Source organism: Emys orbicularis, chromosome 1 (assembly GCF_028017835.1).
Source record: "Emys orbicularis isolate rEmyOrb1 chromosome 1, rEmyOrb1.hap1, whole genome shotgun sequence".
Taxonomy (NCBI): domain Eukaryota; kingdom Metazoa; phylum Chordata; order Testudines; family Emydidae; genus Emys; species Emys orbicularis.
The window spans coordinates 368,226,214-368,239,443 of NC_088683.1; the positions used below are offsets into that span (position 1 = coordinate 368,226,214).

At 44.6% G+C, this 13,230-nt stretch overlaps 1 protein-coding gene across 1 annotated transcript; it reads left to right on the forward strand.

Moving 5' to 3' along the window:
- The first annotated feature begins 6,210 nt into the window (after positions 1-6,210).
- LOC135894016 (olfactory receptor 52E4-like) lies at positions 6,211-7,209 on the forward strand. Its single transcript, XM_065421995.1, has one exon. The coding sequence runs from the start codon at positions 6,211-6,213 to the stop codon at positions 7,207-7,209; it is 999 nt and encodes a 332-aa protein (XP_065278067.1).
- Positions 7,210-13,230: the final 6,021 nt, after the last annotated feature.

Consider the following 13,230-nt stretch of genomic DNA (forward strand, 5'->3'; position numbering starts at 1 on the left):
CATGTGACTGGCCCAGGTGACTCCAAAACTCCATTTTGTAGCTGGACTTTGCTTAGGAGAGAGGAGGGGATCTACACCCACAAGAGAAAGTCTATTTAAGCCCATGGGAGACCGCACCATTTTGTCTTCAGCTGGCTAAAGAGAGAGCTTCTCCACCCCCAAAGATACCTGAAAGAAACTGGAACAAAGTACAGTGACTGCAAGGGGTGGGAGTGATTGCTGGACCCAGGCTAAAAGGAGATAAGTCTGTAAAAGGAAGCATTCTGGAACTGGTGAGGAATTTATCTCTATTCAGTTGGATTAGACATAGACTGGCGTGTTTTATTGTATTTTACTTGGTAATTCACTTTGTTCTGTCTGTCACTACTTGAAACCACTTAAATCCTACTGTCTGTATTTAATAAAATCACTTTTTACTTATTAATTAGCCCAGAGTATGTATTAATACCTGGGGGGGAGAGGGGCAAACAGGTGTGCATATCTCTCTATTAGTGTTATAGAGGGAGAACAATTTATGAGTTTACTCTGTATAAGCTTTATACAGGGTAAAACAGATTTATTTGGGTTTAGACCCCATTGGGAGTTGCGAATCCGAGTGTTAAAGACAGGAACACTTCTGTAAGCTGCTTCCAGTTAAGTCTGCAGCTTTGGGGCAAGTAATTCAGACCCTGGGTCTGTGTTGGAGCAGACGGGCATGTCTGGCTCAGCAAGACAGGGCGCTGGGTTCCCGAGCTGGCAGGGAAAGCAGGAGCAGAAGTAGTCTTGGGACATCAGGTGGCAGCTCCCAAGGGGGGTTCTGTGATCCAACCCATCACACACTCCTGCAGTAAACTAAGGGGAGAGGTGTGACATTCTGTGCCCCAAAGCAACACCCTGGCACACCATATTTACCTTGGTGATATGATTATGCTGTGACACTGGTCTCCATCTTGCTGCTGTTCCTTTCCAGTAACTGTGCTGGGGGCTTTTGCTTGGAAAAATGAAGCTCCCTCTACATGGCAGAAGCTATAAAATGTGGAAGCAACATCATCACTTGGCCTCACTCCCCCACAACTCAACACCAAAGACGTTAGAGACTGGGACTGAACTGAGGCTGTGGTCCCAGGCTGAAGGGGTTTCTAGCATGTGTGTGGAAGATTGGTGGATTGTTTGAACCATCAGGGTGAGACACTGTTTCATTCAAAGTCAGTCTAGTATATAGCACTTAGATTGTGATTTTGTTAATTTCTCAGATTTCAACTTTGTTCTTTACACTATTACATATAATCTCTTAAACAATCGATCTTCCTCTAATTAATAAATCTGTTTTATATTGTTTTCCTTAATACAGGATGTTGTTTGAAACTTAAAAGTGAAATCTGCTCAGGCTGATGTATTGTCCTCTCCACATTGAGGAGGGCCAGACTGGGAAATAAACGTATACTGGTCATGCTTTTGGCCAGGGTAAGACGGTACAGCTCTTGGGTTATAGGCTGGGGAACTAGGGGGAACTGGCTGGAGCCTCTCTATTGTTGTTTCATGGATGGCTTGTGAAATCATTCATGTAACTGCAGTTGGATGTGTCCCTCTCTGTGTATAGCTGTGTAAGTGCAGGACCTGAGAGGATTGCAGCTTGTCACAGCCTCACAGTGTGAGAGGGGGTCAGATTGGTATGCCAGAGGAATCAGCGATCCCCAGTTCCAGGTTGCACTCCACGGAATTCCTTCCCCCCCACCCCGCCGCCCTAGTGAACAGGCCCTGCAAGACCGTAAGTCCATTTCCCTGTTGTCATGTCGTCACTTACTGACAGAGAGAACGTGGTTATGGAAGGGAAGTCAGGACACTTGGCTTCTGTCAGTCAGTCTCTGTTTGACCTTGGGGAAGTCATGTTGCCCCGTGCTTCAGTTTACTGATCAGTGAAATGGGGATGGTTCATAGTGACATTCCTTTGTTAGCTTTGAAGATCCATCAATGAAAGGTGCTACAGAGTATAATGATCTCTGATCCCTTAGTGAAAGCCCCACGTATTTGCTGTAAGTGCTTGTGTATCCTCTTAGTCAAGTTTCTGCAGATCTCTCTGTCTACTATCTACCCATCTATCCTGAGAATTTACAGGATATCAGATCCTCAGGAGAGTTAGGCATTATCCCTAGTTTTCTTACTCATTAACTATAATTTTTAAATACATACACAGAAACATACAGAGCAGCCAATTCCTCTCTGACTCAGCACAGAGTCCAAGAGTTCTCATCTCCCTTTGGAAAGGTTCCTTAATTACTGTTTACTTCTTAAGCTGGATAATTAGCACCGAAGTGGAGACATGCTTGTCTCCAGTCTGTTTACATTCAGATTCTCCCGTGTCCTCTAGAGGCTGAGCGAACCCCACTGGGAATACACAGAGCTATATTATAAACTGTGCCCACAGTGTGTCAGCTCTCAGTGTCGGATGATGATGCAGATGCTGGATTCAGAGAGGTATAGGTCACAAATACCTGAGGGGGATTCCTAGGGAGGACACTTCCATCTCATAATTCACAGGTACCCATCTCTTGATGAGGAGCTCACCCGATCGACAATCCTTCTGCAACGTGGGTGTGGTGGGATAGAGAGTAAGTCTTTGATCCTTTCTGCTCCGAACAACCATGAAACATCCCAGGGCCCTTGACATAAGTGATGAGTTTGCTAACGAATCACTGGCCAAAATGTCACTCTTTTCTGTGCACCCCTGTGCATTCTGCCTGATGGCCTCCAGCCCCAAGGTTACCCTTGTTACCCTGTCAAAGAAAGCTATGAGGTTGGTTTGACATGTTTTGTTCTTGAGAAATCCATGCTGACTATCACTTATTACTTCATTATCTTCTAGACGTTTGTAAATTGATTTCTTAATAAATTGCTACATTATCTTACCTGGTACAGAAGTTAAGCTGACTGGTCGATAATTGCCTGGGTTTCTCTTATTTCCCTTTTTATAGATAGGCACTATGTGTGCTCTTTTCCAGTCTTCCGGAATCTCCCTGTCTCCCATGACTTTTCAAAGATAATAGCTAATGGCTTAGATATTTCCTCAGTTAGTTCCCTCAGAGTATTCTAGGATACATTTCTTCAGGCCTGGTGACTTCAAGACATCTAACTTGTCCAAGTAACTTTTAACTTGTTCGTTCCCTATTTTAGCATCTGAACCTACCCCATTTTCACTGGCATTCTCTATGCTAGGTGTCCAAACACCACTAACTGTCTTGGTGAAAACCGAAACAAATAAGTCATTGAACAACTCTGCCATTTCCACATTTCTTCTTATTGTTTAGTAACGGACCTACCCTGTCCTTGGTCTTCCGCTTGCTTCTAAGGTATTTGTAGAATATTTTCTTGTTACCCTTTTGTCTCTAGTTATTTTGATCTTTTGTGCTTTGGCCTTTCTAATTTCCCCCTATATACATGTATTATTTGCTTATATTTCTCCTTTGTAATGTGACCTTGTTTCCACTTTTTGTAGGATCCTTTTTTGATTTTTAGATCATTCAAGATCTCCTGGTTAAGTCATTGCGGTCTCTTGCCATACTTCCTATCATTCCTACGCAGGGAGATTGTTTGCTATTGTGCCCTTAATGATGTCTCTCTGAAAAAATACCTGTCTTCTATTCTTTTTCCACTTAGACTTGCTTCCCATGAGATCTTGCCTACCTAGTCCCTGACTTTGCTCAAGTCTGGCTTCTTGAAATCCATTGTCTTTATTTTGCTGTTCTCCCTCCTACCATTCCTTAGAATCATAAACTCTATCATTTCATGTATCAGATGGGTAGCCGTGTTAGTCTGAATCTGTAAAAAGCAACAGAGGGTCCTGTGGCACCTTTAAGACTAACACAAGTATTGGAGCATAAGCTTTCGTGGGTGAATGCCCACTTGCGTCTGATGAAGTGGGCATTCACCCACGAAAGGTTATGCTCCAATCCTTCTGTTTGTCTTAAAGGTGCCACAGGACCCTCTGTTGCTTTATCATTTCATGATCAATTTTCCCCAAGTTGCCTTCCGTTTTCAAATTCTCAACCTGTTCCTCCTTACATGTCAAAATCAAGTCTAGAACAACCTCTCTCCAAGTAGGTTTCTCCAGCTTCTGGAAAAAAAATTGTCTCCAATACATTCCAAGAACTTATTGGATAATCTATGCCCTGGTGTAGACAGCATGAGATGAATTCTTCCATTGACCAAGCTACCCTTCCATCCGTGTAAGTAGTGTCTATATTGAAGCACTATGGCAGCACTGCTATAGCATTTTAAACAACCCTTCAAGCAGATCTTCCAGAAAAAAACATCCAGTCTGGATGTGCCAACATGGGGAATTGGAGAATCCAACACTTTCCTTTTCAGTGTGTCCCAATGGTTAATCATCATCAGTGCTAAATATTTGCCCTTAATTTCAAGCTGGAATTTACCTGGCTTCAGCTTCCAGCCCTTCAGTCTCCCTCAGCCTTTGTCTGGTAGATTTAAGAGCTCATTATTATACATGATTTTCTGCACATGAAAGTCTCCACTCAATAATCTTTTTGATAAATTAAGAGCTCTATACCTTCAAGTTTAACGATCTGTCTTTTTCTCTATCCTCCAATATTTTTTGTGGCTCTTTCCTGCACCCTCTCCAAGTTTTCAACATCTTTTTTCAAATGTGGACCCCAGAACTGGATGCAGTTTATTTCACCAATGCCATGTGAAGAGGTAAAATCCTTCCCCTGCTCCAACTCACCAACTCAGTATTTTCCACTACTAAATCAAATGCCTCTGAGAAATTAAGGTTCGTTGCATCAGCGTTGTTCGCTTGATCCACCAAATGTGTACCCTTGCTCAACCAATGTGTACTCTCATAAAAGGATGAAATCAGGTTTATTTGACAAGATCTCTTTTGCATAAACCCTGTTGGTGATTGGCGTTACTTATATATCAAGACTTTTTTTAACTAATCCCATACCCACTTTTCCATTGTTTCTTAACCTTGTCAATTCTTTTATAAAAAAAAACCTTTCCTTTTATATTTCAGTATTTTACATTTAACACAGGAATTGACATAAATATTTTCGAGGATTTATCTTGTTCTTAATATATTTAATAAACTCCTTTTTGTGATCCATAGCCCTGCAATACATGGCGTTTTCCCTGATGTCTTAATGTTTCTTATCAATTTTCTTAACTTCTGATTTCTATTGTTGGCTAGTTATTTTCCCTTTTTCCTCTTTGTTACATATTGCTTCCTTCCCTCTAATTGTTGCCTTCACTTTAGCACTAAACTGAGTTTTTACCCAAAGTTGTTCACTTTGTTGACTCTGGAATCGTGAGTTTTCTGATATCTAATAAAATGTTATCAAAGAATTACCAATATTCATTCATATTTTTCTGTCTAGATTTTTCCTTCCAATCAGTTTTGCTGACAATTTTCTTCAGGTTTAGGGAATTAGTCCTCTTGGAGCACTAAGTGTCTATCAATAGTATTGGTTAGGAACTGTCCATTTGAATGTAAATCAGTTTCATTTTTTATTTTCCTCTCCTATATCATATGCTCTCATCTTTGTCTCTTGTATAAACTAAAGACTCCCAGACTTTTAGCTCCTCAATAGAGACTGGGTGACCAAAATGAACACATTCCCGAACATGTTATGCTCCATCCCATATCTTAGGGATCTGAACATTCTTTTGTTTTGTCCACTGCTGCGAATGAGCAGGGGTTTCTATTGAGCTGCTATTAATGGTGCTCATGTCTTTCCCCTGAGGTATGTTCTAGATGGGATATTTCTCTCAGCACATGTCTTCGCAAAAGTTTGGTTTTTTCCCCTCTCTGAGTTTGAGAACTGGATGAATGGGGAATTCCCTTCAGTATGGATTCCTTATCCTGGCTCTCATTGCATTAAGGAACAATGATGGATAACCAGTATCCACACTTGTGTTTCCTGCTGATGCCTCTTAAGGTTCCCCCACCACAAAGTGTAGGAATTATTAATGCAGGGAGCACAATACAAATATGGAATTGTATTTAGTAGGGTCATTGTTCACAGTTATTCTCTCTGAATAGTGAAAATGTAATGTTTCAGTGTGTGAAGAGCGTTCAACCTGCTTCTCCCATGAAAACAGCCTCCACTACTGAATGCAGTGTCTTATATTAACGTTGTCTCTCCATGCAGGCATTTCAACTGCGACCATCATCCAAGATCCTGGGAACACACAGAAAGTCAGGGGAGCATACAGTAAATGCAGAAGACACCCTTATGCCTCAGAGTTGGGCACTTTCTCCCCTATGCCATGTCAGATTCTAACACAACCGACTTCACCAACCCCTCCACCTTCATCATACTTGGTATTCCTGATCTAGAGGAAGCCCATATCTGGATCTCCATTCCCTTCTGTGCTATGTACGGCATAGCTGTGTTGGGGAACTTCACCATCCTGTTCATCGTGAAGAGGGAGTCAAGCCTCCACGGGCCCATGTTCTATTTCCTCTGCATGCTGGCCATCAGCGACCTGGTCATGTCCACATCCATCGTACCCAAAATGCTGAGCATCTTCTGGTTCAATTCCAGGGAGATCAGTTTCAGTGCCTGCCTCACTCAGATGTATTTTGTTCACTCCTTCTCAGGGATGGAGTCTGGAATCCTCGTGGCCATGGCTTTTGATCGCTATGTGGCCATCTGCAATCCTCTGAGACATTCCAGCATCCTGACAAACTCTGTGGTGGCCAAGATCGGTTTGGCTGTAGTGCTGCGCAGTGGCATACTCGCATTGCCCTATCCCTTCCTGGCGAGGCAGTGGCCATATTGCAGAACCAACATCATCCCCCATTACTATTGTGGACATATAGCTGTGGTAAAGCTGGCCTGCGCTGACATCCGCATCAGTAGTTACTATGGCCTGTTTGATCTTCTCTCTGTGATCGGAATGGATGGGTTTTTTATCGCCATGTCCTATACTCAGATCCTCAGGGCTATCTTCCGCCTCCCCACAAAGGATGCCCGGCTCAAAACTTTTGGGACCTGCATCTCTCATGTTTGTGCCATCTCAGCTTTATACATCCCAGATTTATTCTCCTCCCTCATTCAGCGGTTTGACCACAATATGCCACTGCATTTACGCATTCTCCTTACCAGTGTGTACCAAATGGTGCCCCCCGTGCTACACCCCGTCATTTACGGGGTGAGGACCAAACAGATCCGGGGCAGGCTGCTCCAGCTCATTACTCATAAAAAGACCTAAATGTTTTCTCCTTGTGCTCTGGATCTCACATTGAGCTCTGTGCAGAGCTGGCTGGTGCATGGTGCTGGAGCCTCTTCCCTGAATCACTTCCTGGACAGTCAAAGTGAGATTAAACCCTTTCCTGTCCTTACTGTGCTGTGTCAATGTGATGAACTGGGGAAATAGTCTATGTACACTACTCTGGTTGTGACCTTTCTAATTGCTCTTACCTGGATGCCTGAAATTGGAATCTTGTCCATCTCCTCTGTGAAGCCTCGACCCTGCTGTGTGTCTTCTCCCCAAGGCACTGCCCCATCACTTTCTCCTGTCTTCCCCTCCCCTTGTCAGCTGCAACCCAGTCATCTCTAAAACCAATATGTTCTCACATCTGGCAAGCCACTTAAGGGTTAAATTTTTAATGTTTATTCTTACTTTGTTACTACCTCTGTGGAGAGAGAGTTCCCATCAGGACTCCTGGCTGACAAAGCCCTGGCTGGGATGATTTAGTTGGGGAATGGTCCTGCTTTGAGCAGGGGGTTGGACTAGATGACCTCCTGGGTTCCTTTCCAACCCTGATATTCTATGGTTCTATGATTCCTGGGATCTATCTCAGCTCTGGGAGGGGAGTGGAGTATAGTGTGTTACAGCAGGAGGCAGATACATCTGCGGTCTAACTAAGCAGGTCAGAATGGCCATTCCGGGTAAAACCAATGGTTTATGTAGCCCAGTAGCCTGTCTTCTGCCAGTGCCCAGTGCCAGGTGCTTCAGAGGGATTGAACAGAACATGGCAATCACCATGGGATTCCTGTGGAACAGGTCAGCAGAAGGGGGCAGAAGACCTGAGTCTGGGCATTCTCAGATTCAGCTGGCAGGAGTTCAAGCCTCCTGCACCAGTAGGAGCAGCTGGAGGAGGGGAAGAGCCCAGGCTGCCCCGGATGGAGTGGCAGAAGAATCTGTCAGTTACGGCTGCCCCGAGCCCTAGCTGCAGCCACAGAGCGGAGGCGGGGGGAGAGAAGCCCTACTCATTTCTGTCCCCTCTACCTTCCATACTGCTGCCAACCAGGGGTTGTCTCATTTCCCCGGTCCTTAGATGAACCTCAGGGGGTAGTCTTTATGTCTCCCCTCCCGGACCCTTTAGGAGCTGCTCACTTCCCTCCTCTCCCTTACCCTTTCTGGAGATATAGGCAGGTTCACGGCACCACTGGTATTGTTGCCGCACTGGTGGTCTGCTCCCTCTATGCTCATTTCCGTGGGCTACAGGATCATAACAGGGGCCCCACCAGAGGATCATCATGGGTCCACAACATCGTCCCACACTGTTCTGAGGGATGAGCTTCACCATTTTCTGGTGGACACCTGCGATTTCAAGGGTAAGGTGAAGCTCCCTCTCGAGTGTTGGGGAGACTTCCATCTCCTCTTCTGGGCCACAAGGGCTGTTTTGGAGGAGTGGAGGGGAATGGTGTAGACGATGGTGTAGAGAGGAGGGGTTTAGATTTATTAGGAACTGGGGAAACTTTTGGGATGGGGGAGCCTCTACAGGAATGATGGGCTCCACCTAAACCAAAGTGGATCCAGATTACTGGCACTTAACATTAAAAAGCTTGCAGAGCAGTTTTTAACCTAAAAGATGGGGGAAAGCCGACTGCTGCAGCGGAGCACGTGGATATGACAGAGACTTCTCTTAGAGGAGAGTCTATTGATAGAGATTCTCTAGGTTCTAGTCAGGAGGAGAGGATGGAAGAGGATAAACTATGGGCCAGATCAGAAGAGAAACATTCACATAAAAAGAATCTGACATATCCGAAAAGGGCAGACAAATAAACACTGACAAGTTTTTCAAGTGCTTGTACACAAATGCTAGAAGTCTAAATAATAAGATGGGTGAACTAGAGTGCCTCGTGTTAAAGGATATAATAGGCATCACAGAAACCTGGTGGAGTGGGGACAATCAATGGGACACAATCATTCCGGGGTACAAAATATATCGGATGTACAGAACAGGTCTTGCGGGGGGTGGCACTATATGTGAAAGAAAATGAGGAATCAAATGAAGTAAAAATCTTAAATGAATCCATATGTTCCATAGAATCTCCATGGATAGTAATTTCATGCTCTAATAAGAATATAGCAGTAGGGATCTATTTTCAACCACCTGACCAGGACAGTGATAGTGATGATGAAATGCTAAGGGAGATTAGAGAGGCTATCAAAATTAAGAACTCAATAATAGTGGGGGATTTCAATTATCCGCATATTGAGTGGGTACATGTCACCTCAGGATGAAATTCAGAGACAAAATTTCTGGATACTTTAAATGACTGCTTCTTGGAGCAGCTGGTACAGGAACCCACAAGGGGAGAGGCAACTGTAGATTTAGTCCTGAGTGGAGCGCAGGATCTGGTCCCAGAGGTAACTGTAACAGGACTGCTTGGAAAAACATAATAATGGGAGTTGCTGAGGTCATGCCAGGTCACCAGCTGCACCTCCAGGCCAGTGTGGAGGGGATGACATTGAATCTGTTCAATGTCTAACCCCTGAATGCAGACCCGGAGTGGGTGTGTTTCTATCAACATGTGTCTGCCTTCCTCGGCACTTTGGATCCACACGAGTGCTGGGCCTTGGTGGGGATTTGAATATCATCTTTGAGGACCAGAATTACACAGGGATTGAGAGCAGCCAGGCTGCTGCAGGCATCCTCAGAGAGATCATCAATCATCACTCCCTGGTGGATGACTTGCATGACCAACACCCGGATGAGAATTCCATCTTTACCAATGTCCAGATGGAGGTCGATCGGTTGCACCACTCCTGGTTGGACGGCATGTATGTACTTTGTTTCCATCTTGCCCAGGCCCACTCCTCCAGCATTTGACTGGCCCAGTTCTCACCCACCATTTAGTGGCCACGATGGCCTCTCTCATCTCGGAGCTCATCTGGGGCTGTTCACCCTTCAGACACCCCTGCACATACTCCAAGAGGTGGGGCCACCTTATTGCCTACTGCTCGGGTTTTCCTTGAACGAGTCCTACAAGAGGGTGCTCCCCACCCACCCCTCACCCCAATGCCTCTGGAATTCTTGATTGGGCTTCAGCCCATGAGTCCCCCCGCTTCCCTCCCTTTCATAACCCGAGCCAGCTGAACATCCTGCAGCTGGTTCACTTCTGAATTCCACCAAGGGAAAAACTTTACATGCTCATGCTCCAAACACTTCACTTCCTCAGATGCCCTGATACTAAGGGGCAGGACCTAGTATCATCTTCAGATGGTGATGAACCCTGGTGGGCCACAAAGTACTTCACCCTGGTCCCACTGCCCACTGGGGATATCAGTTGGTGGCTCCATCATGGAGCCATGAGCACAGGCATGTATGTGGCACAGTTCACCCGCATTACTGATGCCTGCCCATTTTGTGGCATGAGCAGACCCTGGCACATGCCTATCTAGAATGCATAAGGTTGCAGCCCCTATTCCAACTCCTCCACAACTTCAACGGGAGGTTCTGACTACACTTTTCCCCACACCTTTTCATATATGCTACCTGCTTTAGCTCAACATACAGTATGTGGCCTGCAGGTCCCTTGTCTTACAGGTGAAATATACTCTAATATAAATCTGTAAACTTATTAATAAAACAAATAATCAAACCCTAAGAAAATGAGAATCTTATAAGAAAATATATATAGGCACCAGGTAGGCTAGACTGTAGGTTACCATAGCTGCAGGCTGCTAGTTGATAATGGCCAGGGACTTAGTATTGACAGAGAGAGGGAAGCACATGTGTGTGGGGGTGACTTACAAAGGAAAGAGAGAGCTGGACCTAAATGCACCAGGAAAGAGAGAGAGAGAGAGAGAGAGAGAGAGAGAGAGAGAGATGGGACAAAACCCACTAGAACAGGGACTCCCTGTCTTTCCAAGAGAGCACTTTCCAAGGGAGACACAAACTCTCTTCCTGACCCCAAACAGGCACTGTGTGTGCCAGAAACATTTCCTTCATGGAAGCCTGGCTGGATCAGTTCTGGAACGAGAGCACTTGGGGAAACACAGATAGCAGAGGAGCCACATTTGGGTGAAGAAAATAACTTGTGGCACTTTCCTGGCGTGGCCCACTCCCTTTCCACATCGGTGTAGCAACTTGAGGTTTGTTGTCACAGCCCTCCTGAAGCTCGTACACCTGGACACTCACCAGTTAAGTGTGTTTGGGGCCCACAAACAAGACCCATGTGATTTTGAGTCAGCACTATTCAGGCCCTGCCCCTGGCTCTGGGTTTCTAGGACCACTCTCGCAGTGCAGCTTCCGTTCTAGTGCCTCCATCTGGGAGCAGAAACCTGCACACCAAGCACTAAGGCCCTGAGGCTAGCTTTGGCTCAGCTCCCCCAGACTCTTCAATTGCTTCAGCCCACTGTTCCCAGAGCTTCCCCTTGGGCGCACACTGTTTCCAGTTTCTCCTTTTTGAGTCTCATGATCGCAAAAGGAAACAGCCCCAGGCCCTGAAAAAGGGGTTGTGTGACATATGGCCAGAAAGAGTTAAGCAACTTGCAGGCTATTGACCCAGATTGACCCTTTAGAGACAGGTTAGAAAAGTATGTAAATGGTAATTAGGACCATTCCACCTTTAATAGGCTAGAGCTTTGAAATATAGACTTGTATTATTAAAGAACTGGAAGAAGTTAGTGACTCTAGTAGTCTCTGTTTACTGACAGCTTGTTAGAATTTAGCAGTGTAACCAAATGATTCCTATCTAGAGCTGTATTCGATTAATTCAGAGATGAAAAGGAAATATTATTAGATGGAACTTGGGTGCAATAATGTCATTTTCTTTATGTCTCTTTAAAGTTTCTTGTGAACTCTCTATAAACTGCTTAATGGATAATAACCTTATGTTAATCCACATAGTTAATTACCAGTGATGTTTAGGAAATAGAAGGTTACTTCAAATGCCTATTGTTCACTCAAGTACTGCTGTGCTGCCCACGAACTGTATAAAGGGCTCTTGGAACCTGATCCTTTTTACCTCGGATCTGCTTAAGCATCATCAGGGGAAGCGTGAGTCACAAGACTCTGGTCTCCAGTTATTCCCTGGACCGCCCTGATAATGAATATTTCAACATTGGACTATGATCTCTTGACTAATTCTGAAAGAACTCTGTGGAACTCTGAAGCCAGCCATCTCTACTATGAAACTGACTTAAAAACTCTAATCATGTCTCTGTGTATAGTTATCTTTTAACCAATATTCTGACTTTTAAAATAAATCTTAGTTTAGTTAATAAGAATTGGCTCTATGTGATTATTTGACTAATATCTGAAACATTCATTCACCTGGGAGGTGATGTGTATAATCCTTTGGGATTGGTAGAACTTTATTATATGATGAGCAAGATTTTCAATAGTCATCATCATACTTGACTTGGCTGTCTGGGTGGAAGCCCAAGGCTGGGTGGCTTGAAGGGACCTGGGGTTTGGCTTCTTTGTAAGCAGTAAAGCATTGTGAAAGCTGTTTTGTTGCTGCCTTGTCAAATCCAAGTATTAGAATAACCAACCGTTTGAGGGATTGTCTGCCCCGTTCTTTGCAGTTTGCCCTGATTGAGCAGTCTCAGAATGGGGCCCCCTGGAACTCCATTCACAGGTTGCTAAAACAATCCCTCTACTTTAGACAGCAGAAGAGATACCCAGATTCTGGAAAACACAACACAACATCTTCACACCATTTCCTTTTTCAGTGAACTTAAGAACAGTCGTGTTGTGTTAGACCGAAGGTCCATGTAGCCCAGTATCCTGTCTTCCAACAGTGGCCAATGTCAGATGCTTCAGAGGGAATGAACAGAACAGATAATTCTGAAATGATCCATTTCCCATTAACCTTTCCCAGCTTCCAGCAAACAGAGGCTATTGACATCATGTCTGCCCATCCTGGTTAATAGTCATTGATGGACCTATCCTCCATAAATTCATCTAGTTCTTTTTGAAAGCTGTTATAGTCTTGGCCTTCACCCCATCCTCTGTCAAAGAGCTACACATGTTGACTGTGTGTTGTGTGAAGA